At 46.7% G+C, this 26,099-nt stretch overlaps 1 protein-coding gene across 4 annotated transcripts in view; it reads left to right on the forward strand.

Moving 5' to 3' along the window:
- PDE2A (phosphodiesterase 2A) overlaps positions 1-26,099 on the forward strand; it is a 733,167-nt gene that overhangs the window by 643,535 nt on the left and 63,533 nt on the right. For all 4 annotated transcript variants that reach the window (XM_029602059.1, XM_029602057.1, XM_029602058.1 and 1 more), the window contains 3 exons: positions 2,347-2,410; positions 4,784-4,862; positions 17,816-17,993. In XM_029602059.1, the coding sequence (XP_029457919.1) occupies positions 2,347-2,410; positions 4,784-4,862; positions 17,816-17,993 (321 nt within the window). The remainder of the gene's footprint in view (positions 1-2,346; positions 2,411-4,783; positions 4,863-17,815; positions 17,994-26,099) is intronic.

The raw sequence follows: 26,099 nt of genomic DNA on the forward strand, positions 1-26,099 counted from the left end.
AAGGTGAAAGACTGAAAACTGATAGGAGCTATTTAGGATAATTCTCTATAGAGAAACAGCTGGGTAGAGTAGAGCTTTGTGGGAGCAGGACTAAGAGAAACTACAGTATGATGGATTCCTTGAGCAAAAGAAAGGTGACACACTGCCACCGGTGATGCACAGAAGAAGCTTTCAGTCTGTTTCCTTTATCTAAGCCTCTCATGGAATTAATAAAAGGCTGCAAAGTGGATTCTTCCCCCTAAGGCAACGCCGCATGGATTTATGAGCCGAGATTGAATCAACACACTCAGCAAAGCCTGTCTGAGCTTGACAAATGGCTGTATACCTTTTAAAGTAACATATTTTTGCTACTGCCGCCAGAGCAAAACGGCAGCTTTCATCCGTCTTCATCTGCCGTGTGCGACAGGTGGGTGTGAGCTGCAAAGGGAGCCTGCGCCCATGGCTGCCCAACCCGGACGGGTGTGAGAGAAGAGGAGACGTTAGGGTAGTGATAAGAACACAGAACTACAAGTCAGAGGGAAGCCTGGAGGGGATTTCAAACAGGCTAACCCAGTCCCTGTTATTGGATTTGCGGTCCTGCTGCGAGCCTTTGAGAAATCTATGCATGCAGTGGAGGCTAGAGATGAAAAACTGGAGCCAGCCAGTGACCTTGGGCAAGTCACTTCACTCTCCAATGCCTCAGAGCTTTTCCCTTAGACACAGAATGGGAGAAAACCTTCAGTAAACAGGCGCCTTAGATTGTTAGCCCTCTGAGGACAGCAAAATACCTGAATGCAACTTGCCTTGCACTACCAATGAAAAGATGTGAGCAAAGTCTAAATAGATAACTAGATCCCCAGTGTTTGAATGTGACCTCTAGCAAGGCAGTTTGTCCACCTGCTCCTTGTTTATCTACCTGAAATTAGGCAGTAAACAACAGTGTTTCTCTTCCCCCCGTGGAAGCCGCCACGTGCCCCTGAGCTGGCTGCACGTGTGTTCTGAAGTAAGACTCTCCTATCCAAACCACAGTGCAGCCCTCATTCACACCTCTCTCAAAAGTCGGAGATGAAAACGCAGGTTGATGTTCAGTCAGGCAGGCACAAATTTCTTTATTTCATTAAATATGGAGCAAACTTGAGACATCACTGAATGGTCACCACCAATAGAAACACCTCTGTTTCTGACCTGCTCAGTAACTGGAATGGCAGGCTGACTACAGACAGAAAAAAAGACGTTTGGGTTTTGAAATCCTGGCTTACCAACCCACCAGGTTCCTTTATAACATATTAGAACATAAGATAAGCCATACTGGGCCAGATCAAGGATCCATCAAGCCCATCATTCTGTTTCCTACAGTGGCCAATCCAAGTCACAAGTACCTGGCAAGTATCCAAACATTAAAGAGATCTCAAGCTACTACTGCTTATTAATTACCATAATAGCAGTTTTATGGATTTCTCCTCTAGGAACTTATCCAAACCTTTTTTAAACCCAGCTACACTAACAGCTGTAACCACATCTTCAGCCAAGGGCCACGAAATATGCCACATGCTGCAGGTCACCTCAGATTGGTTTGCAACTCAAGGAAAGAAGTGGTACGATAATCTTGGAGTATTTATGGAAGAAACAGCAAAACCCAGGCTTCAGAATCCCACTTCTTAGGTACGCAACAGCAAAGAAAGTTAGACTTTTAACAATGAAGTATCTGCTACATTTCGCTATTTCCACAGCCAGCGAACGTTTCCTGGCAATTTTCCAGAATGAGCCAAATAATAAGATTTCTTTATGTGACTAAGTCAGTTTCTATCATTTTCTAAAGCTCTATGGATTGTTTAATATGTGTGAGCGCTCGTCTCCCACCCTGGTTTGATCTCTGGCTTCCTTCTCTTCCACTTTCCCCAATGATGGAGCCAGTGAAATATGGACAGAAACCCACCCACTACTTTGGGGCCTGAGGATCCAAGCAGCAGTCATCCCACGGCCTCATCCTAGAGTCTGCATTCTTCAGACCTCAGGATGTCCCACTTCTGCCTCTTCCACAGAGCTGCTTGTGAAATGGCTCTTAAATTCAGTCCACGAGATCCCCAAACAGACCTGATTTTCTGGATGTCTGGAATGAATATTCATAAGATGTATGGGCTAGGAATTGGGATAATTTGCATATTTTGAGCTCCTCCCCGCCATCTTCTCCACCAAAAAAAAATTTTTAAAAATCTAGGCCTGTTCAGCAGTGAGAACCCCTGGATTCATCTAAGGCCATACAGCTGTGCCACTTTCTGCCATCTGTACTAGAAAACAACACAGTGCCCTGCCACCCCCTTTTCCTCCTATAAAAGGTGAACCTGTTTGATTTGTCTTTCTCCTCAGATGATGTGTCCGTGCTGCTACAGGAGATTATCACAGAAGCGAGGAACCTGAGCAATGCAGAGATGTGAGTTTCTACCAGGGGTATTTGTTGTTTGTTTGTTTGAAAGTTCATGATGGCTGAGCCCAACAGTGACGAGCTCCGACTGAGCTCAAAGCCCAAAGGAGCAGGAGGCAACCGTGAGCCAAAAAAAGGGGAACAAAAGGAATAAAAATCCCCACAGAAATCTTCAGTAACCAGAGCTCACAGATAGAACCAAACTAACTTCAGGTGTAGAAAGTAAAAGATAAACTTGCTTACCCGGAAAGACTCCAAAGTGGATCAAGTTATGGAGACTACCATGGGGAGTTTATTCCAGTCAGCATAAAAGTGGCCATGCCATCGATGACCCAGTCGCAAGCTAGCTACTGATCTCTTCCTAGATGAAGAAATCCTATCACATAAATCCATTAAAATATGGCCCTTACTATGCAGTCCCTCCTCCTCTTTCGATGTTGGGAGCATCCATTTTGGACCAGCAGCAGACCAGTGATGTCAGTGTGCCCCACCCTCCATTGTGGGACATGGTGGATGTGATGACATCACTGACTGCTGCCGGCACAAAATGTCTGCCCCCACCACAGCCGAAGGCTCTAACTCAGGAGCCACTGGGATCTAAAATATATTGTCCATGAGAACACTACAGTTAGCCACCTTGACCACTGAGCATAAGGTTCCTCTGAAATACATTTATTTTTAACAAATGGGAAATAATACGTATTTCTCTAAATGAATAAACTTCCCTCCAGATGTCGGCATAGAAATAAGGAAATGTTGGTTTTAATTGATACCTGGTTACCATGCACTGGGAATCATCAAGACGAGTGTTCATGGATGTGTCACAGAGGTGATGCACCTGGAGCACACCCAGGGCTGCCGCAGACACTTCTTTTGGTGTACATGAACCAACACTGCTCTGTATAGTCGCACAGTATTAGACTATTCTGTATCTGGCAGCCCAGATTGGCCAGGGTGGGACATGAATCAGCAAAGAGGTCAAGGTAGCACTTTGAGAATCAAGCAGTAGGTGATTGGTCAGGGCCAACATACCAGCTTAGGGTTCATTCCTGGCAGGCTGATATGGTTCCCCTTTTCCCTTGTAGACTTGTAGTTCCTGCTTTCCCGAGAGAAATAGGAACTACAAGTCCATCGATGCACTGGGGGTGCCAGTGACAAATCTGTTCCAGAGATACTAAAACCAGTATCTGATAGAATGTAAACCCCCTGGCTACGAGGCCACCTTGCCACCAAATAAAGCTCTCTTCCCTCTTACTGAATAGATATGTATATCTATCTATCTATTCAAGGCTCCCTGCTTTCTTGCTGTATATATCACTGGTCAGAGCTAGATGTGCTACTCCCAAAATACTCTCCTGGCCCTCTCCTACTTCCTGCTCCCTAAGTTAGATCTGGGAAACACTAATGCTTTCAGTTTATTTTTAGAGATGCTTTTTTTTTATATGAGGATTGGGAATGTACTTTTATATCCATCATATTATGTTTGATTCAGCTTTGTATTCTGACCCCTTATAAAAAAACAAGTGCTGTAAATTTGCTGCACATCCTTCTGATTAGCTAATGTCAGCAGTCTGTGTTAAGTTTCTGGTCTTCCTCTCGCTTCTTGCCGTCAGTGCTGGATTTAGAGATTTTAGGGCTGCTCTGAAAACAAATCAAGCGATGCTCGTTTTTTAAGGCCTGGCAGGTTCCTCCCGCTCCTTTTGGGTTTCCAGCTCAGTTGGAAGCTTGGACTGTGGCACCTTGAATCTTCCTTCATATCTTCCCGAGGATTTCCCCCTATTTTATACCCCAGTTCTAAGCCCAGCCAGGAGTCCCAAAGCGCAGCCCCCTCGGCAGTAACGTCAGGAGAGATTTCTGCACAGATGCACAGAATTCAGGAAAGCCGGGCCATGAGCACAGGGGACCCCTGATCGAGAGGATGGAAGGGCAAAGCCTGACACTGGGTCAGGAATTGTGCTCCTTATCTGCCATAGGGGTTTCTCTGTTTTACTCTTCCAACTTGAAGCCCAATGGCAGCTCTTTGCAAAATGCAGTACTGCGATTTTTAAACCAGCAAGATGATGTGTTCAGCCCAACTTTACAAAGGGCTGATAGAGTGCCGATAGCTGTTAAGTTGGCCCATAAAATCAAGTAGACTTAATTTGCCCAAGGGTCTGTTTACTAAGATGAGGCGCGCGGTTATTGCGTGTTATTAGTGAATAGGCCCCCACTGCCAGTAACGGGAGCCTCGGTACATAACCCTCGTTAGCCTGCATTATCCACGCGCCTGCACCTTAGTAAATAGACGCCCCCCCCCCCCCCCCCCCCGTAGACGGTAGATAATAACAGCGGTCTGGACACTGCATTGAAATGTGTGCATTTCCGGTTTCTCCTTTCTGGCAGATGCTCTGTGTTCCTGCTGGACAGACACAGTCACGAGCTGGTGGCTAAAGTGTTTGACGGAGGCGTGGTGGACGACGAGGTGAGTCCAGGGGAGCACGCAGGTGGCCGAGGCTCTGTACAGCGGCTCCTGCGTGCTTCAGCGGGTCCAGGAAGACCCTGAAGGGAAAGAGCTGCGCTATCGTTTCCTACCGTACCTCTCTGTTTCCCCTTCTCTGCCTCGCTCTCGTTTCTATCCTTAATCTCTTCTCACATCTTTTTTCCCTCTCTCTGTCAGCATTCCACCATTTCTTCTCCTTGCGGCACCCCCCCTCGTCAAGTCATTCTTCATTTATGGCACGTTGTTTCATCAGGAGAGTTCAAAGCGCGCTGCAGAGTAGTTGACAGGTATTTCAGTTACAATACGAGGATCTGAATAAATATAACAAATGATTCAGCCTTTCAGGTACGACACTTATAGCAGGTAAAGCAAATAACTGATGGATTTTTAGAGGAGTTTGGGACGGAGCAGGTGGGTGGTATTATTTTGAAGGTGGTGTCTTCTCCACTATAAAAACAAATGTGGCGAGGCGGGGGGTTGGGGGTAATATGGAGGTGGTGTGGTATTTTTTTATATTTTGCTGTATTTTAAGTTTATTTTATTGTTTTTAATGTATGTAACATCACTTTGGAAATTTTTGTTGTAAAAATTGGAAGGCCATTGACAAACGTTTATAAATAAATAAATAAAACTGCGAGCAAATGGTCGTTTAGACAGCAAGGGATGGACCGGGGTGGAAAGTGAGAGCAACGGTGGAGATGCACTATGTAGGGAAATGAGCAGTGTCTAGGCAGGTTACTGGTCTGAAGCACCAGGTTTTATCTCGTATTCTGAAGGACGAGAGATCTGGTGTAAGTCTGATGGTAAGTGACAGGCTGTTCCACAAAGCTGGGGCAGACCTTATTAAGGTCCTTTTTCTGGTACCGGTGAACACCCATTGCTTTCGGAGCTGGGACCAGTAGGCGTGGCTGAGAGTGCGGGCGGGCAAGTAGGGGGTAAGAGATCGGCTGAGATACGCTGGGGCCTATCCTCCGAGGGGTTTGTAGATGAAGACCAGGAGCTCATGTAGGGATTTCAGGATTGGTGCTATTCAAGTCTGTCTCTTTACATCTCTTCTCTTCTGTCTTTGCCCTCTATGCTTGTTATTTGTCTCTCCCGGTCTTGCTGGCCTCTTCTGTTCTGTATCACCTTACCCTTGTCTGTTCGCTGTCCTTCCCTTCTCTTTTTCACTCGTTTCTCTCCAGTTTGGCATTGTACTCCCTTCTTTGCCACTCCTTCCATGTATTCTTAGAGTTTCTAGTCCCATCCAGTTCTATTTGGATTAATGCAATGTCTTTACATTCCCAATAAACAAGAAGCAAAGAGAATGAATGTACCTGTGTGGCAGATGGTATATTGCCTGCCCGCCCATTCACTTCCTTTCCATTGTCATGCCGGCATTGTGCTCCTCACCATTCCCCCAGGGTTGCAGATCGGTGGTGAAGTCATGAAGAGAGATGAAATCGTAATTCAGGAACCTATATCAAGCCTCTTTTTCATGCACACGAGTGTCCAGCGCTGAAACGGCAGCATTAACATTTAGAGTCGTGTTGCTGTTTGCATGCATGTTACTGCCTAAAAAACGTTTGCCCAGGTTTTATTGAGACAGAGTAAGAGATGTTCCACTGGACGTGGATGGCCCATTTGTGACAGATTAGGTTATCTCTGGCTTAGTGCAGTGCTTCCCTCCTCTGCCGCCCGCCCAGTCCTCTGAGTCTGAGCTACTGGAGCAATATATTTGCTTTATTGTTTCTTATTAATGATATTCCCCACTAAATATATTTCTTCCTCACTCTGGCACTGCTGAAGAAGAGCTCAAACCTCCAAGATTTTTATAGCACACCAGAAACACATGGCAGAGCAGCCTTTATGTATGGGAAATGTCACAGTCCTGGGAAATGAGCTCTAGTGACACCTACTGGCTGTCTTCTTGCAGCTGTAGCAAAGAGTTCTTGGAGGAGCCTCCTGGATTTATTGCTGGTGTGAGGTGGTTTCTTCAGCTAGCTATTCTTGGCACTCTCATGGCCCAGAGGGATGGGAAATAGGATTGAAGTCAGGGAAAGAAAGCCAGGGTTCAAGAAATTCTGCACTCTTCGGTGTGCATTATTGTCACTATAGTAACAAGGACACTGGGAATACAGTACAAATGTGTGACTCTTCTAATTGAGCCATCAGTGCAGCGAGATAATGAACAAGCCCACACCATTAACTTGTCTTTCCTATCAAAACAGTAATTAATGCAGTCATTTAGGCATAATGCAATAGTTTTGTTTAATAAATCACCTTTCATAAGATACATCCCCAAGTGCTTTGCAATCACATCCGTGTACATGAGACAGTAAAATGCAACACAAACCCCTTCACTGTAACGGGTCAGGGAAGATTAACAGTCCTAGGCAAGGAAAAAGAGATTAGATTGGAAAACAGAACATAAAGGAGCTGAGACTGTAATATAGCTGCTACCAGTTCTACTCATTCCTTAGATATATAACATCAACAAAAGAATTTAGCAGAAGTATATAAATTACTGTAAGAATAATATCAGCAAAGGGGAACAAGAAACCAAAGAGTATGCTGCATTCCCTGTATGCACCCGGATCAGTCCAGACAGTGGGTTATGTCCCCTTTCCAGCAGATGGAGTCAGAGAAACCTTCGAAGGGTGCTCCCTTATAAGGCAGTGCACCCTCTGTTACCATTCAATATTCTTCTGACTCCAGCAGATGAGAGTGGCTGAACTTTAATTCCCCACTGAGATTTCTGGAAAGCTAGATTTAGCAATCGTTTATCTTTTTTTCTTAGCTTCCTCCTTTTCTTGGATGGATCAAGGTTAACAGAGTATAGTTTTACAAAAAAAAAAAAAAAAAAAGATTTTTTTCAGATCCTTGTCTAGGGTCAAGCAATTTAACTTGCAGGCAGAGCTGTCTTTCAGTTCCCCTTATTGCCTATGCCATGTGGGGGTAAGTTGTGATAGTTTTATAACTTTGCAGGTTAGATTTCTGTCAGTCTCTCCGGGGTGCAAGTTGGTGGTCCAACCTCTCCCCCATTCCTCCGATCCGACCCGCTGCCCTGAGAAGCTGATTGCCTCGGGGCAGCCTCCACAGAGATGCGATATTCCTCTGTGTTGTTTAAAAAAAAACAAAAAAAAACCGCAGGTCGGAGAAGGAGTAGTGCTGAAGCGGAGGATTTGTACCCGCCCCTCACAGCTACTCACCAGTGGATCTTTGGGCTGCCCCACACCCGTCCTCATGCCACGGTCCTCAAGGTGCTGTGATTGCGGAGAGCCCGGTTCACGGCTCTCCCGCGAGGGGATCTGCGCGAGATGCCTCCCTAGTGGGGAGGGTCCCTCACGGCCGGCAGGATCGCGCTCTCAGGCGTGCCTAGAGGTACAGAGGCCGGCCCCAATCCCGCCTAGCGCGGGAACGGCGGCCATCTTGAATTCTGAGCCGACAGCTTCCAAATTCTGAGCCGACTGCTCCTGCGCAGCTCCGATTCTGACACCTGTCATTCTTCTGGACCCTTGTCCACCTGCAGGGGACCTCCCCTCGGGGCCTTCTTCAGGACCACCTCCTTTTTCGACAGACTTTGTGCTGTTATTGCATAATGCCTATCTGGCCAGATTGGGTCAGCAGCAGGATCCAGCATCAGGGCCTCCTCCTCCTAAGGTGAGCAGAATGGCTGATCCCCCAGGTCCTATGGGGCACTCTCAGGGAGTAGGGGCCCCAGGAGCAGGTGCTCCCCCAGATGCTTCCAGGGTCCGAGTGGTCCATCATCCTCCTGGGAGTTCGAATCCTCTTCCCCAGGGCCCTCTTCCGGACCCAGACCTGGATGAGCCCTCTCCTATGGCTCAGCTGGAAGAGGATGATCTGAGAGTACTGCGTCTCTTCCAGAGGGATGAGTTGGACCCTCTCATCCCATATGTCCTGCAGGAATTGGATATTGAGGCTCCACAGGACCCTCCAGGACCTACTCCACCGGCAAAGAAGGGGGACCCCGTGCTGTCAGGTCTATGTCCACCGACGAGGTCTTTTCCTTCTCATCCTACACTACTTCAATTATTGTCCAGGGAATGGGATGCCCCTGAAGCCTCCCTTAAGGTGGGCAGAGCTATGGATAAGCTATACCCGCTCCCAGACGAATTTCTGGAGCTCCTCAAGGTTCCCAAAGTGGGTGCGGCTGTATCTGCGGTGACGAAAAGAACAACCATTCAGGTGATGGGAGGTGCCGCTCTGCGAGATCTGCAGGATAGAAAGCTCAAAGTGTACCTCAAGAGAGTGTTCGAGGTGTCGGCTCTGGGCGTCAGAGCAGCGATCTGTAGCTCCCTCAAGCAATGAGCAGATCTCCGATGGGTCCAACAGCTTCTCAGTACGTAGGAGCTGCCTCCTGAAGAAGCGCAACAGGCAGACTGCCTGGAGGCCGTGATCGCGTATTTATTTATTTATTTATTGGATCCTAACAGTAAAACAACCAAGTAAAACATAAAACAATATAAAACTCAAAAAATTAAAACAGAAAGCGACATTTCATAAATGATCCTAAAATACATCAAAACACCTGTTCAGACTTCCTCCTTTCTCCTAGAATGAGCTACTCTGAAATCCTTATAACCTAAAACAGTAAGATCAGCATATTAATACATAAAACAGTAAAAATCATAAAATGAACTATATCAACTCTACAGTCCATACATAAAACAGTAAAATAGAGCATAAAAACAGACTTTAGGACTGATTGGAGTATGCCTCCTTAAAAAGCCATGTTTTTAAACCTTTCTTAAACTGTTTAAAATTCACCTCCATTCTGATCTCTACCGGGAGCATATTCCATATAATCGGGCCTGCAAGTGTAAGGGCTCTATCTCTCACTTGATTTAAACGAGCTGATTGAACTGAAGGTATTGTCAATAGCCCTTTATTAGCGGAACACAGATTTCTCTGCGGGACGTGTAGTTTAATAGCTTCGTTTAGCCAGTCTACCTGGTCTCCATAAATCAACTTATGTAAGATACAGAGAGATTTAAATTTGTCTCTGTGTTCTATTGGTAACCAATGCAACTGAATTTAGGGGCAGATTTTCAGAGCCCTGCTCGCGTAAATCCGCCCAAAACCGGGCGGATTTACGCGAGCAGGGCCCTGCACGCCGGGAAGCCTATTTTACATAGGCCTCCCGGCGCGCGCAGAGCCCCGGGACTCGCGTAAGTCCCGGGGTTCTTGGAGGGGGGCGTGTCGGGGGGGCGGGCCCGGTCGTCGCGGCGTTTCGGGGGCGTGTCGGCCGCGTTTTGGGGGCGGGTACTGGGGCGTGGCTATGGCCCGGGGCGGTCCGGGGGCGTGGCCGCGCCCTCCGTACCCGCCCCCAGGTCGCGGCCCGGCGCGCAGGAGGCCCGCTGGCGCGCGGGGATTTACGTCTCCCTCCGGGAGGCGTAAATCCCCCGACAAAGGTAAGGGGGGGGTTTAGACAGGGCCGGGCGGGTAGGTTAGGTAGGGGAAGGGAGGGGAAGGTGAGGGGAGGGCAAAGGAAAGTTCCCTCCGAGGCCGCTCCGATTTCGGAGCGGCCTTGGAGGGAACGGGGTAGGCAGCGCGGCTCGGCGCGCGCCGGCTATACAAAATCAATAGCCTTGCGCGCGCCGATCCAGGGATTTTAGTGGATACGCGCGGCTCCGCGCGTATCTACTAAAATCAGGCATACTTTTGCTTGAGTCTGATGCGCAAGCAAAAGTAGGCCTATTCGCGCTTTTTGAAAATCTACCCCTAAGGTTGGTGTAATATGTTCGCTTTTCCCGGTCAAAATGCATGCTGCCACGTTCTGAAGTACCTGTAAAGGTCGGGTGGTGGAAGCAGGTAATCCTAATAACAAGGAGTTACAATAATCCAAACTACCAAATAGTAGTGACTGTAAGACTGTACAAAAGTCATTCAACTCAAGTAAGGGTTTCAGTCCTCGTAAAATTAATAGGTTTGCATATCCTTCTTTTACTTTTGTTGTTATGTGTTTTTTAAAGCTAAATACTGAGTCTAGAATTACGCCCAGATCGCTGATATTATCTGCAAATTTGAGTATGGTTTTGTCCTCTAACACGATCTGATTACTGATTCTTGGAGAAATTTTCCTTTCAAGGAGTATGATTTCTGCGTATGGTGCAGATGCTCTATATGACCTTCTCCTGAGTTCTGGCCAGTCTATGGTTTCAGCAGTCTCGGCCAGACGTCTCTTCTGGCTCCGCAACTGGTTGGCGGATTCCTCCTCCAAGACACAATTGGGATCTCTACCCTTCAAAGGGAAATTACTCTTTGGAGATGATCTGGATCAGATTATCAAGTCCCTCGGCGAGAATAAGATGCATAAGCTGCCGGAGAATCGACCGCGGACGACTAGGACCTTCAGTTCCACCAGAAGCCGTTTCCGGAGTCAACGACATTTTTGACAAACAGGACTAGCTGCCCATCGTCCGCCCTCTTCGCGTTCCCAGTCCTGGTCTCATTCCTTTCGTGGCCGGAGACTGGCCCGGGATAGTCTTGCCCAGGGAGCAGCTTCCAAATCTTCACAATGAAGCCGTGCCGGCCCACTCCTCGATCCCCAGGATAGGAGGACGGCTCTCCCTCTTCTTTTTTTTTTTTAATTTTATTTTTATTGAAATTTCAACTTAATTTTACAGAACCATATGTTCAGAGAAATACAGATAATAGTACTCATTTAAAGTAAATATTACACTTTGCACAATTCAATATCATTACGCATCTGTAAAAAAAATTATAAGTAACATGGGAGTCCAATAAAATATTGAGCAGTCATAAGGAAACATCTATAATTATCTATTACTTTTGCCATTTATAGGGTAGGGATCTTGAGTTAATCCAATAACCAAAACCTGTGTCATATCAGGAAGATGAATCTAAGTATGTACGCAACTGTACTGGTTCAAAGAAGATATATCTAGAGCTTTGATATATTACTATACATTTACCCGGAAAACGCAGTATAAATTTTGCTCCTCTAGCCATTACTGCTTGTCTCGTCTGAAGAAATTTCCTCCTCTTTTCTTGAGTAACTTTTGTTACATCTGGGTAGACCCAGATTCTATGCCCATGGAATAAACCACCTTGATTATGTAAGTATAGTCTTAATACTGCATCCCGTTCCGTGACAAACACAAAAGAGACCAGCAAAGTTTCTCATGATTCAGTAACGGTGTCCAAAGTTAATTCCAATAAAGCTGAAACATTTAGGGGTTATTCTTGCGATCCAGGTATTTGTTGTTTTTCCTCTTTATTTGCTTTCTTTGGGGTATAATATATTTTAGAGATAGCAGGTATTCCTTGATCTGTGAAAGTCAAAACATCTTTAAGATAATCTTAAAACATGTCACGTGGGGATACTGCCTTCATTCTGGGGAAAACTTAGTATCCTCAAATTTGTTCTTCTTATGTCATTTTCCATTTTCTCCATTCGGTTAAAACATATAGTTTCAGATTTTATAAGGTTATGCTGTACTTCTATATGTTTAATTTTTTGTTCAGTCACAGTTAAATTACTCTCCAAAGTTAGTATTTTTGTATCTAGTGTTTTTATATGTTGTAAATTTTCTTTCAGTAAACTTGACATTGTTTTAATTAAATTATCCATCGAGAGAAACATTTTCCAAATTACTTCTATGGTTATTTCCTGGGGTTTAACCACAGAAAAAGAGCTAACAAAGTGTACCTCAGATTCCACTGTCCCTGTAACCACAGGTTCCCGGTTTTCATCATCGTCCTGTTGTTCCTCGGCGTCCTTGCCCCCGGAGTCTTGTTCCCCAAGGCTCTCCGAAATGGACGCATTGTCTGTGTCCTTTCTCGGGGCAGGTGTTCTAGATAGAGCCATTTTCCCTTCCAGCCAGTTGGCCGTAGCGTCTCCAGATAAACTGAATATCCCCGACGGTGGTTCCGGGGTATTCGATGCGCTGGGGCTGAGGGATGACTCTTCCACCTGGGGTCCTGGCATCTGCTCTACGTCTAGCGTCCCCGCAGTGCCTCTCCCTGGCAAATGCCTCATAGATCCAGTGAACAAGGACTCAATCCACGGCTGTCTCTCATTGAAGGTAAGCGTTGAAGTAGTGGCAGTTTTTATTCTAGCCTTTCTTTTTGTGTGTGGCATAACGAAGAAAAATGTTTTAGGAGGAAAATATTTCAAAAAGAAGGCTTACAACAGGAAGCTCGGGAGAGAGATTGCACGTGTCCGCTCTACACGGCAGCCATCTTGGTCCCCACCCCGGATGGCTCTCCCTCTTCTACAAGGAGTGGGTCAAGATTACCTCCGATCAGTGGGTCCTGGATATTCTAAAGCACTGCTACGCTTTAGAATTTGCTCGTCCTCTAAGAGACAGATTCCTCTTCTCTCCCTGCGGACCAGTACAGAAACAACTCATAGTATGCCAGACACTCGACAGGCTCCTGGCCCTTGGAGCAATTCTCCCGGTTCCTCCGACGGAAGAGGGAGCCGCCCATTATTCCGTCTACTTTGTAGTCCCCAAGAAGGAGGGTTCCTTCCGCCCGATCTTGGATCTCAAGATGGTCAACAAAGCCCTCAGGGTTCCACACTTCAGGATGGAGACCTTGCACTCAGTGATAGCGGCGGTGCACAGCGGAGAATTTCTGGCCTCCTTGGATCTGGCGGAGGCTTATCTTCACATTCCCATCCTCAAGGCGCATCAGCGCTTTCTTCGCTTCAAGATTCTGGGACATCATTTTCAATTCCAAGCCCTGCCCTTTGGCCTGGCGACAGCTCCTCGTACTTTCACCAAAGTAATGGTAGTAGTGGCGGCAGCCCTCAGAAGGGAGGGAATCCTAGTCCACCCCTATTTGGATGACTGGCTCATCAGGGCAAAGTCCCTGGTCCAGTGTCAGCGAGCAATAGACAGAGTGTTGCATCTCCTTCAATCCCTCAGATGGGTGGTCAATTTCTCCAAGAGCAGCCTTACTCCATCTCAGTCCCTAGACTTGCTAGGAGCACGCTTCAATACTGCTGTGGGCAAGGTACTGCTGCGTCCGGCTCGGGCCCAGGCTCTCATCTCTCAGGTACAGAGCTTCACTTCTCTCTCTCGTCCCACAGCTTGGGATTATCTTCAGGTTCTGGGCTCTATGGCTTCCACTATCAATCTGGTACCTTGGGCTTTTGCGCATATGCATCCTCTGCAGAGAGCCTTGCTCTCCCGCTGGAAACCGGTGTCTTGGGAGTTTCAGGCCATCCTGCCGCTGTCTGAGAGGACCAAGGACAGTCTGGCCTGGTGGCTCAACCTGGATCATTTGTTACAGGGAGTAACCTTGGAAGTCCCTCAGTGGGTGATTGTCACCACAGACGCCAGGCTTTCCGGTTGGGGAGTGGTCTGTCAGACGAAATCAGCACAGGGGAAGTGGATGGAGTTGCAAGCAACCTGGCCAATCAATCGCTTGGAGACCAGAGCGGTACGCCTGGCATTGAAGCGTTTCCTCCCCCTAGTCCATCGTCAGGCAGTTTGGATACTGTCAGACAACGCAACTATGGTAGCGTACATTAATCATCATTGGGGATCAAAGAGTCGTCATATTTCTCGGGAGATGGACAAGTTGCTGGCCTGAGTGGAGGTCCACCTTTCCCGCCTAGCGGCATCTCACATTGCAGGAGTGGACAACATTCAAGCTGACTTCTTGAGTCGTCAACGCATAGATCCCGGGGAGTGGGAACTCTCCGAGGAGGCAGTGGTACTTCTATTCAGTCGGTGGGGGACCCCCCCACCTGGACCTGATGGCCACTCCATGGAACGCCAAGGCTTCGCGATTCTTCAGCCGCAGAAGAAAGCACGGCGCAGAGGGAGTGGATGCCTTAATCCTTACCTGGCTGCAGCACCTTCTCCTCTACGTATTTCCGCCATGGCCCCTGGTGGGAAAGGTAATCCGAAGAACAGACATTCACCATGGTCCAGTAATTCTGGTGGCACCAGAATGACCAAGTTGGCCGTGGTTCGCGGACTTGGTCAACCTCGCAGTTGACGGCCCTCTTCGCCTGGGACATCTACCACGCTTACTGCGCCAGGGTCCGGTATTTTTTGACCAGGCAGATCGCTTCTGTCTTGTAGCCTGGCTTTTGAGAGGCGCCAGCTGAGAAGGCGAGGATACCCAGAGGCAGTGATTTCAACCCTCCTCAAGGCTAGGAAGACCTCTACGTCCATCTCCTATGTCTGAGTTTGGAAGGTTTTGAGACCTGGTGTGGCTCCGTAGCTGTCTCGCTGCAGAGTGCCTCAGTGGCTCAGATACTGTTGTTCCTGCAGCAGGGCCTGGAGAAGGGATTGGCCTACAATTCCCTGAGGGTGCAGGTGGCTGCCCTCGGTTCCCTGATCCATCACTGGAGGGAAACCCCCCCCCCCCCCCCCCCCACTTTTCTTCTCACCAAGACATCGTCCGATTTCTCAAGGGAATGAAACACGTTAAGCCTCCAGTACATGCCCTGTGTCCCTCCTGGAGCCTCAACTTAGTTCTTCAGATTCTAGGCGGACCACCTTTCGAACCGCTATGATCTGCTACCCTCAAGGATCTTACGCTCAAGACAGTACTTCCTGGTAGCTATTTGTTCTGCCCACAGGATTTCGGAGCTTCAGGCGTTATCTTGCAGAGAGCCCTACCTCCGTTTCATGGATTCGGGAGTTTCCTTGTGCATGGTGCCCTCTTTCCTGCCCAAGGTTGTTTGCGTGTTCCATATGAATTAGACGGTGGAACTCCCGTCTTTCTCAGCTGACGATTCCCGAGAGCTACGCAAGCTTGATGTTGCGCATCCTCATTCGCTCTCTGGAGGCTGCTAATGATTTTTGCTTGTCGGATCATCTTTTTGTCTTTTGGAGTGGCCCAAAGAAGGGAACCAAGGCTTCGAAACCCATCATTGCTCGTTAGCTTAAAGAAGATATCTCCTCAGCATATATTGGTGCCAGTCGGCAGCCTCCGGTGGGCATCAAGGCCCATTCTCTCTGGACTCAAGCAGCTTCCTGGGCAGAGAGCCAATCCGTCTCACCTCAGGAGATATGCCGAGCAGCCGCCTGGAAGTCATTACATAACTTTGCTCGGCACTATCGTTTGAATCTACAGCCACTGGTTTTTGGCTCCTTTGGCAATCGGGTCATTCAAGCAGGGCTATCCGTGGTCCACCCTACGTAGGGAAGCTTTGGTACATCCCACTGTCTGGACTGATCCGGGTATGTACAGGGAAAAGAAAATTATTCCTTACCTGCTAATTTTCGTTCCTGTAGTACCATGGATCAGCTCAGACGCCCTCCATAAGGATTTAATGGATTGGGATTGGGATTGCCTCTCTGCTCAAATTGTTTTCTGTATTCAGTGTTTTCAGTGGCTGTTTAATGGTTCATTTTGCAAGTTTAGTTGACTGTCAAAGTTTGGTATGCAATGAACATTTGTTCAAGTTGAAAGGGTTTGATACCTTGATCCACCCATCTTGTCTCTTCAGGCTTTGATATTCTTAATCCTGAAGGGTAACAGAGGGTGCACTGGCTTGTAAGGGAGCACCCTTCGAAGTTTTCTCTGACTCCATCTGCTGGAAGGGGGACATAACCCATTGTCTGGACTGATCCGTGGTACTACAGGAATGAAAATTAGCAGGTAAGGAATCATTTTCTTATCACAGAGAAAAAACAAAACTGAAAGGAAATCCAGTAGGAGACATTTTTAAGTATTAACAAAACATGAATAGATTAAGTATTTAGCAAATCCAAAGTAAGGGAGTCAGAAACAGTGCCATATTCAGTTAATCAAACAGACACCTATGTATCACTTCTATTCAATATAAGCAGTGCTTGTACAGTCCTTTCTTCTTGAAGCTTACAAGCTAGTAATAGAGCACTGTCGCATCCTGCAATGGCAATGCCCAGTGACCAGATTTAGGAGCCTTGGTGTGTGACCTCCAGCCCAGGACCAGTAGCTGCAGCAACTGGGCTAAAGTGAGGCAGATGGTGATGGGTCCCGCTCCACAATCAAATTGACCTGGAAGCTTACAAGAAACAGCCAGATCCGAATATATACCACATCACTGTCCAATATATGTCACTTAGATTCTAGCCAGTAAGAGAAAAATCTTTATTATATCTTACAATCAATTCAGTAAAGTAAACACACAGCTCAGAGTTCCCAAGTCCTTACAGTTGGTTAAGCTGAGCCCAGAAGACAGAAGCAAAACTTAATACTGACCTTTGGCTTACATTCATATTCTGGCTAACCTTTGGTATACTTTTAGCATTCCAAAAGCCTTGGCTATTTCCACAAGTCTGATTAGTTCAATCTTACTATGCTGTTATTATCTTCCTGCTTCTTCACCACCACCAACTAGTCTGTCTCCACAGAGAACCCTCTCCCTCCCCCCCTCAAAGCACCTTTATAATCTACTGATATTTGCACATAGGAAGGTTAAGTGACAGTGCACAGTGAATGGTAGTGGTAGGATTGGAATTTGTGTCCCCAAAGGTCATGGTTCTGTGTTCTAACTGACCTTACTCTGTCATATCCATCAACATGACTGACAGGGGGTTTAAAGTGCTGAACTATCCAAACATATTCAATAAGCTAGCGAGCTTCAGTAAAGTGCCAGTCTGAAGCATTTTCAATAGAATGAGAAACTCAAGGATAATGCTCAAAAGGTATAAGAAAAAAAATCCTTTCACTGAGAGGGTGGCAGACACCTGGATGCGACCTCCAGCAGAGGTAGCAGGAGCCAAAGCAGTGACAAAATTCAAGCATGTGTGGCATACACAAGGGAGGGATGGAGGGAGAGACGATCACAGAGTGAGTAAGACCTGCACCATACGCAGGGACAAATGGGCAGACAGGATGGACCAAGCTGACATCTTTGTATGTGTCTCTGTCTTCCTGTTGTATACTGATGGTACGGCAGCCTGAATGAAATGTTGAAATGAAGGTTTATAGTTACTACTGAAACCTTGTCCTCACAGAGCTATGAAATCAGGATTCCAGCGGATCAAGGCATAGCGGGGCACGTGGCAACCACAGGGAAAATCCTCAACATCAAGGATGCCTATTCCCACCCCCTCTTCTACCGCGGAGTCGATGACAGCACGGGCTTCAGGACCAGGAATATTCTCTGCTTTCCCATCAAGAATGAGAGTAACGGTGAGTACTGTGAGGCACACATTACTCTCTCTCATTTTTCCATACAGACATAGCTGGCGTCCGAGAGACACCTTGGGGTGCACACTAGGACAAAGACCGCACAGGCTTTTGAAAATGACGCCGCACTGAGCACCTTTGCTACGGGAGCTAACGTGACTGGCTGAGTGAGAGGCAACAAAGGGTAGTGGTAAATAGAGCTCACTCCGAGGAGAGGGGTGCTCTACCGCTGTGCTGCAGCAATTGGGCCTTGGACCAATTCTATTCAGTAATTTTTAGGCAGTATAGTGGAAGGGCTATCAGGGAAGGTTCGTCTTTTTTGAGGATGATATCAAAATCGGCAACAGGGTGAACACCCAGGAAGGTGTGGAAAACATGAGGAAGGGATCTAGTGAAGTTCGAGGAATGGATCTACATCACAGGTGGCAAACTCCGGTCCTCGAGGGCCACACACCCAGGCCAGGTTTTCAGGATATCCACAATGAATATACATGAGATAGATCTGCATGCTCTGCCTCCAATGTAGGCAAAACTATCTCATGCATATTCATTGTGGTTATCCTGAAAACCTGGCCTGTTTGTAGCCCTCGAGGACTGGAGTTCACCACCCCTGATCTAGAGTATGACAGCTAAAGATGTGATACTAAAACATGCCGAGTCATGCATTTGGACTGCAAAAGCCCAGGGAGTGGTACAGTCCAGAGGGTGCAGCTCTTAAGCACAAAAGAAGAGCAGGTTCTGGAAGTAATCATCCCTGATAATCTCAGGGTGGGCAAACAGATGGATAAAGCGATGGTAAAAGTCAGAAAGATGCTTGGCTGCATAGGCAGAGGAATGGTCAGCAGAAAAAGGGAGGTGATATTGCCCCTGTATAGGCCCTGGTGAGACCTCACTGGAAATACTGTGTACAGTGCTGGAGGCCGCGCCTTCAAAAGGATGGAAACAGGATGGAGTCGGCCCAGAGGGAGGCTACTAAAGTGGTCACTGGTCTTTGCTGTAAAGTGTATAGGGGCCGACTTAAAGTTCTAAATATGTATAGCCCGGAGGAAAGGCAAGGTAAGAGAAATATGATAGGGAGCTGAGCGCACTGTATTGCATCGGCCCCAAAGTGTCTGGAATGAGGGGCCATGGGATGTGGGTGAAAGGGGGAAGACTCGGGAGTCATCTAAGGAAATATTTCTTTACAGAAAGTGTGGTGAATGCATGGAACAGCCTCCCTGTGGAGGTGGTGGAGGCAAAAAACAGTCTCTGAATTCCAGAAAGCCTGGGACAAACACAGGGAGACTCTGAGGAAGCGATAGGAAGAGTAGATAGGTCGCATGTCTCAAAACGCCCACCCAGAATACATCTTTTCTGTGCATCATCAGAGTACATGTGTCCTTTCAGGTAACTGGAAATCCTCTTACTGGGCACAGCTGGCAGGTTAACTCTATCTTTACCCATGTACAAGGTGCCTGAGCGTGCAGACTAATCTGACTGGCTAATCAGTAAGCTTTCCATGGAATAGGAAAATGGAAGTAATATTGCCCATGTTTGGGTCACCTGTGAGACTCAACCTTGAGGGCGCTGCGTTCAGCTCTGGAGGTCATATCGTCAGGATGGAAGCGGGTCAGAGAAGGCCTGCAACACAAACCCCGCATAGAAAGGCTTGAGATGCCAAGGGGCGCAGGGCATGATAGAAGCATTCACGTTTGATGGCTTTAGTAAAATATGGGGAGGTGAAACTCACCCAGTTCAAGGACAAGGGGTCATGATGTGAAACCTCATGGAGGACGGTGGAGAGCGGGTATGAGAAAATGTTTCTGTGCGGAGAGGATGCTTGGAACTGCCACCGGCAGAGGGAGCAACAACCAAAAGTGTGGCAGAATTATAAAATGCTTTGGGCAGGCACAGTGTTATGGTCGTGGACCCTTGGGCAGTGTTATGGTCGTTTACCCTTGGGCCGGCTGAGACTGCAGGTGTTGCACTGCGGGGACCCACAGTGGGCGGCGCTGAAGAGAGACTCCGGAGAAGACTTCACCACTGGAAGTCCAAGGTCCCCCCAGGAGGATCCCGTAGGGACCCGGACCTCTTGGACTTAGGCAGGACCCTATGCGACCAAGGATCCAGGAAGCGGCCGAGGAGATGGAAGAAGAGGACGGCAGGGCCCAGGAGGCTGGAAGAGTCTTCACCCCCGGAAGCCCGCGGCTCCCCTGGGAGGAGCCCGTGAGAGCCTGAGCCGCTGGGGCTTAGGAGACTCCTCTGGGCCAGCAAGTACCGGATACCTGTGGAGACGGAAGAAGCTGAAGTCGGAGTCCAAGAATGAAGCCGGGTCAGAAGTCTGAAGCCAAAACCAGGGGCGGAAGCTGAAGATGGAGTCAAAGGACGGAGCCGGGTCAGAAGCCAGAAGTCCGAAGAGAAGATCCAAGATCCAAAGCAGCAACTAGAAACTCAGGGGACTGAGTGAACCTCGTTGCAAGGCACTGAAGATGTCCAGAAGCAGGGTTTAAATACCCTGATAGCGTCTGACGTCATCCGAGGCAGGGTTTGAGTTTTCCCGCGCTGGCCCCTTTAAGAGGGACTCCTCCCCCCGCGCGTGCGCATCTAGGGGGCGTGGCCAGCCGTGGCGGATCTACGGCATCGCTCCCGAGGAGGGAGAGACGCGCTGGCGGCAGTGCAGGCCCGGGGAGGCCTCGAAACGGCTCGGGCCGTCCCCGAGATAGGTGGAGGGACCGGGGCACGGCCCGGGACCGTAACACACAGAGCATGGAGATACCAGGCAGAGGAAATGAAAGAAAGGGACATGTCTGGGACAGATGCGGGGGTGCAGAGGTCGGAGGGGGCCACAAATAAGGCAATGGAAATTTATTTGCTAATTTTCCCAAAGTGCTAGGAAACCAGAGAGAGAGAGACTGGATGGGCCAGATCTGCCGTCATTTGCCATGTTCTTATGGAAAGCCAGTGTTTGATTTTAGCTTTTCATGGCCTACAGCTTAGGGATATTTAATTCCCTACCTGCTAGAAAATTCATTAGGGATTTTTCTCCCTGGTTTATAGATCTATAATGCATTCCTGCCCAGACAGATCTAGAGAGGGAGAAACATAATGAGAACCATTTTTTTTTTATTTCTATCTATTTTCTGTTTAGTTATTTTCTGTTCCTCAAAGCAGATTACATTCAGGTACAGAACTGAGTGCAGGGAGACACACATTGCTACCTGTCCTTGCTTTCTTGGTGATATTCTTCTGAATTTCTGTATTGCATGCTTTGAAATCTCTGGTTTTCCACGTTTTCATATTGCTGGTCTGTATTAAGCAGCTGTGTTTGTTAATTTTAAAAAGACTGGTGGTATCTACAAGAGTTATCTGACCAAATGCCTTTGAACAGAGACCCACTGAAATTTTAACCTGCTCTTAAATAGAAACTAGTGTCTCAGAGGCAGAGAGCTGTTCTCTACTTTTGTAATAGCAAGAAAAATAATTTGCCCATGATGCATAGAATTGACCTTTTATTGCCCCCTGAGTTTTGTGAAAACTATTGCAGAAAATCTGAGCCCCTCTATAAATTACACTTCCACCATTGCCCCAATTATATATGTTTCTGAGGATGCATGCATTAGGTTTTGCTTGTTAATGGGCAAACACCTTATAAATTACTGCCCTTTACATAGCAATCTATCCATTTGCCTGTTTTCGGCCATAGGTGCTTTAATTTTGTCCAGGAACATTAACTTGACCATTGTGGGGCCTCATCTTCCAGCTATTTTATTAGTATAAATGTTTACCATAAAAATGGCTCCCTCCGCTGAAGTGTGCGTCTTCTGGAACAATAGCCCACATAAGCACCCAATGTAGGACCCTTTACCTGCAGAGTTTGCAGGTGCACACTCTCCGCCGGGAAGTACACACATGAGGAGTTACACACATACTCTGGGTGCCCCTTGTACGACCCGACCCGTCCCGCCCAGCCCTGCTCCCCCTCAGAAGGCCCCACCACCCATTTACAGCAGAGAGTTCCTTTGAGAATTGCCTCCTTAAAAACTTGCTTTCTCTTTTGGCTTAAAGTCTAAAGCCTTGATTGATGATGAAGCCGGTTGTGTTTCTCTCTTACTGGAAGTTTAATATCGTGAAAACTTAGCCAACCCTTTCCATAACCTTGTTTCCGTTGTGAAAAACAGTCTGGCCTAGCTGGCCCCTCTTGACCTTAATCTTGCTTGACACCTTTCCCAGGGCTGATACTATAAAATACGGCCTTATCAGCCTGCGTAAGTCACCAGATGCACATGTAAGTGGAACCACGGAGATTTGTGACAATATTTTATAAAATGCCGAGATCCACAGCTCGTGTACCTCTGCTGCAAAATTAATCCTGTATGTTTCAGTACACATTGATATATGTAATGCAGGAAAACGCGACCTCTATCTATTTTAGAAAATGACATTCCCATATTTTAAGTGCAGAGGCAGGAAGTTTATAAAGTGTGCGCGTATTACTTCTGCGCGGACTTGGAATTATCACTTGACCAGTGCCGCCGCCATTTCACCAGTGCACCTGGACCCTCCAGCACGTCACCCACACCCCCCCACCCAAAAACCACAGACAGAAGAGAAGGTCAGTTTCAGTTCTGCGACTCAGCAGGTGGTAACGTCTGCGCGTACACCGCTTCCAAAACAGCAACGTGTCCCTCCCCAGAGCTGCAGAATCCAACTCACACATTTAACTTCCAGTTCTACGTCATGAATCCTTCCAAACCTTCTCCCCAGATTACCATCGGCTCCCACTCAGTCTTTTGCCTCGGGATACCATTTATTGTCTTTCCTTTTTTCTTTCTGGGGTCTGCTTTAAAACAGACTCGTTAATATTAGCAGAAGCATTTTCTATCTAATGTGATCATACTCCGGCAATGAAAGTTACTTTGGTTTGCTTGGTCCGTGGCTTGAAGAATAATTAGAAGTAACAAAAAGAGAACTGCAATCTCAGCCCTTCCCCCACCCCTCCCTCCCTCCCCCAACCCCTCATTCAGAGTTTTATAATCTGAACAGCCATCTAACATTCAGGTATCTCAGTCTATTCTCGCCCATCTCCAGTCTGCGAAGAATCCAGAGCTGCAACGCTTTGAAAGGCAGCATCCAGAGATTGCAGTTCCTTAAGCTTCTCTCTGCCTAGCCCGCAGCTCTGTCTTGCAAAATAGCAACACATTCTTTAACTGCTTCCAGAGAAGTGGTCATACTGCATAATTTAGCCATTGGGGGACTACGACTTTCAGGGCTTAAGGATACCTCTGCTTCTCACTTCGACAGCAGGGATGAGGCCTGGCTCTGATTCTCTTGGTGCTGTCACCTCGCTCATTTACATCCAGCTCCTTTGCCCCTGAAGCAGGAATCTCTGAAACACAAGTCTTGTGTCAGGTTGCAATTGTGGACTGGAGTTTCCTGGATAAGTACTGTTTATTGATTTCAAAGAAGTTGTTTGTAAGTCCATAAGAACAGAAGAAATGCCATACTGGGTCAGACCAAGCCCAGCATCCTGTTTCCAACAGTGACCAATCCAAGTCACAAGTACCTGGCAAATACCCAAACATTAAATAAATCCCAAGCTACTAATAGCAGTTTATGGACTTCTCCAGGAACTTATCCAAACCTTTTTTAAGCCCAGCTACACTAACTGCACTAACCACATCCTCTGGCAATGAATTCCAGAGCTTAATTGTGCGTTGAGTGAAAAATAATTCTCTCTGATTTATTTTAAATGTGCTACTTGCTCACTTCAAGGAAATCCCCCCTAGTTTTTCTATTATCTGAAAGAGTAAATAACCGATTCGCATTTACCCATTCAAGTCCTTTCATGATTTTGTAGACCTCTATCATATCCCCCCTCAGCCATCTCTTCTCCAAGCTGAACAGCCCTCACTTCTTTAGCCTTTCATCCTAGGGCAGCCGTTCCATCCCCTTTATCATTTTGGTTGCTCTTTTCTGCACTTTGTCCAGTGCTGCTATATCTTTTTTGAGATGTGGCGACCAGAAGTGCACACAGTATTCAAGATGCTGTCTCACCAGGGAGCGATACAGACACATCACGAAACCCATTGTTTTAGTCACCATTCCCTCCCTAATAATTCCTAACATTCTGTTTGCTTTTTTTGATCGCCACAGCACACTGGGCCGACGATTTTATTGTATCATCCACTATGACGCATAGGTCTCTTTCCTGGCTGGTAGCTTCTAATATGGAACTTAATCAAGTATAAAAAAAGGTTCTTGCCAACAAAAATATGGTTTTTGTTCCCCTTGACACTGTTTGGTTGTCCCCTTTATTTGATGGGGGCAGTCTGTAGAACAGGGATTCCCCACGCGTGAGAAGTTCCATCCTGCTTATTCTCAGAGGTAGACGGTGTTCTCCATGGATTGCAGGATGTCAGGCCTCACAAAAGCCACCCCATCTTCTTGGAGTTGGCTTCTCTGAAATTTCTTAAATGCTAAATCATAAGACAGAAGGGACCCCACACGGACGCGCGGTATAATGCATACTGGGTATGCCTAAAGAGGCACAGTCAATGTTCTAGAAACGTTTACATAAGGTTTCCGTGCCGGGCTCCATCGTACGATGTCACACCGTGTGTTCTTGGAGAACATCTGTTACATCAATGTCTACTTTCCTTTCAGATGCGGCCACATAAAGGCAAGCAATATTGGGGGGCCATTGTGGCCCCATAGCTGTGCACTTTATTTGTTGAAAAAAAGTCATTATTAAAGACATTTTATGTCCATGTAGTCGTGCAAGATGGACTAAAAGCTGCCTAGGAATCCTAGAGCCAGAGACTCTAATTTGTAACTTGGACAATTTGAACGGCCTCAGTCTGAAATATTATTTGAATAAAAAGGCTGTATCAAGAGAAATCAGCAGAAACTGTTCAGTGAAGAGACAGTTTAGATGATGACCCTTGTTCAAAAGAAGGAATCAGTGGATCAAAGGGCTGCAAAGATACATCAACCAATCTCGACAGAGGTTCCTAAACTAAACCAATGCCAGAGACTTTTAGTGCACCCGAAGGAGCATTCAAAGATTTATGACCCTGGGAAGAATCCAAAGCGAGGGAATGCAGGGCTAAGGTTCTATCCAAAATGCTGCATCCTTCAATGCTAAAATCCTTTATCCTGGTCCTAAAAATATTTGATATTAATTTTATAAAAATGTCATAGGATCATCTGCCAGCTTTTTGTAATAGGAGGTGATCAAACGTTGACTATACACGTCTTTTTCATAGTCACCTCTATCTAAAATCACCCAGCTTTATAACAATAGTAGTGTCCAATGCTCCTCTATAAGTGGAAAAAATATTCTAATTTACTACTTTTCTAAAAAAAATTCTTTTATTTATCGTTAGCCCTTTTTAGCAAGGTTTCTCAAGAGTAATTGATTGGTTTTATTCCTGGAAGAATTTGTGTCATTTTGATAAATTGTCCAGGTCTCTGCTGTATCAAACTCCTGCCTTTAAGCAAATTACTCTTTCTGTGCAATTCACTTAGAGGAGCAGTTGTGCCGTGCCGAGGCAAGCTCTCCTCACCTAGTGAAATGCCCCTGGGCACTATAGAGAATAGTAAAGCACATGGGGAATTTAGAAAGCTCTACTGACATTGCACATAGGCTGAAAGGCTACAGCAAAAAACAGATCCCAAATTGGCACTAGAATTCTAGATGAAAGGCAAGGAGCGGAGGGTGGTAGTGATTTCATAAACAGGTTCTCATTCAGTATCAGCAGACTGGAGGAGGTTACTAAGAGTCAGATTTTAAGAAAGTACTAGGCCTCTTAGCTTCCTAATATTTTATTGATGTTTGGGAAATTTAAAAAAAAAAACAAACAATGTTATATACTTTTAATCATTGGATCTTCTGTTCATCAGCTGCTTTGAAATATTTCTTTTTTATGAGTATGGTTTTACTATTATGATTGATGTTTTATATTTCTTGATTCTCTTTGACGTTTAATGAGAAATGGTGATGTTTCTGTTTTTCCACTGTTGCACTGTGTATGGAGTCTGGCTTGTTATGGTTTTTGGCAGCACATTTCTATTTATACTTTATTATCTCTGTCTGTCTGTCTGTATTCTGCATGAGTGACTGAGACGTAG

The sequence above is a fragment of the Rhinatrema bivittatum genome, chromosome 5 (genome assembly GCF_901001135.1).
Source record: "Rhinatrema bivittatum chromosome 5, aRhiBiv1.1, whole genome shotgun sequence".
In the NCBI taxonomy this organism is placed as follows: Eukaryota; Metazoa; Chordata; class Amphibia; order Gymnophiona; family Rhinatrematidae; genus Rhinatrema; species Rhinatrema bivittatum.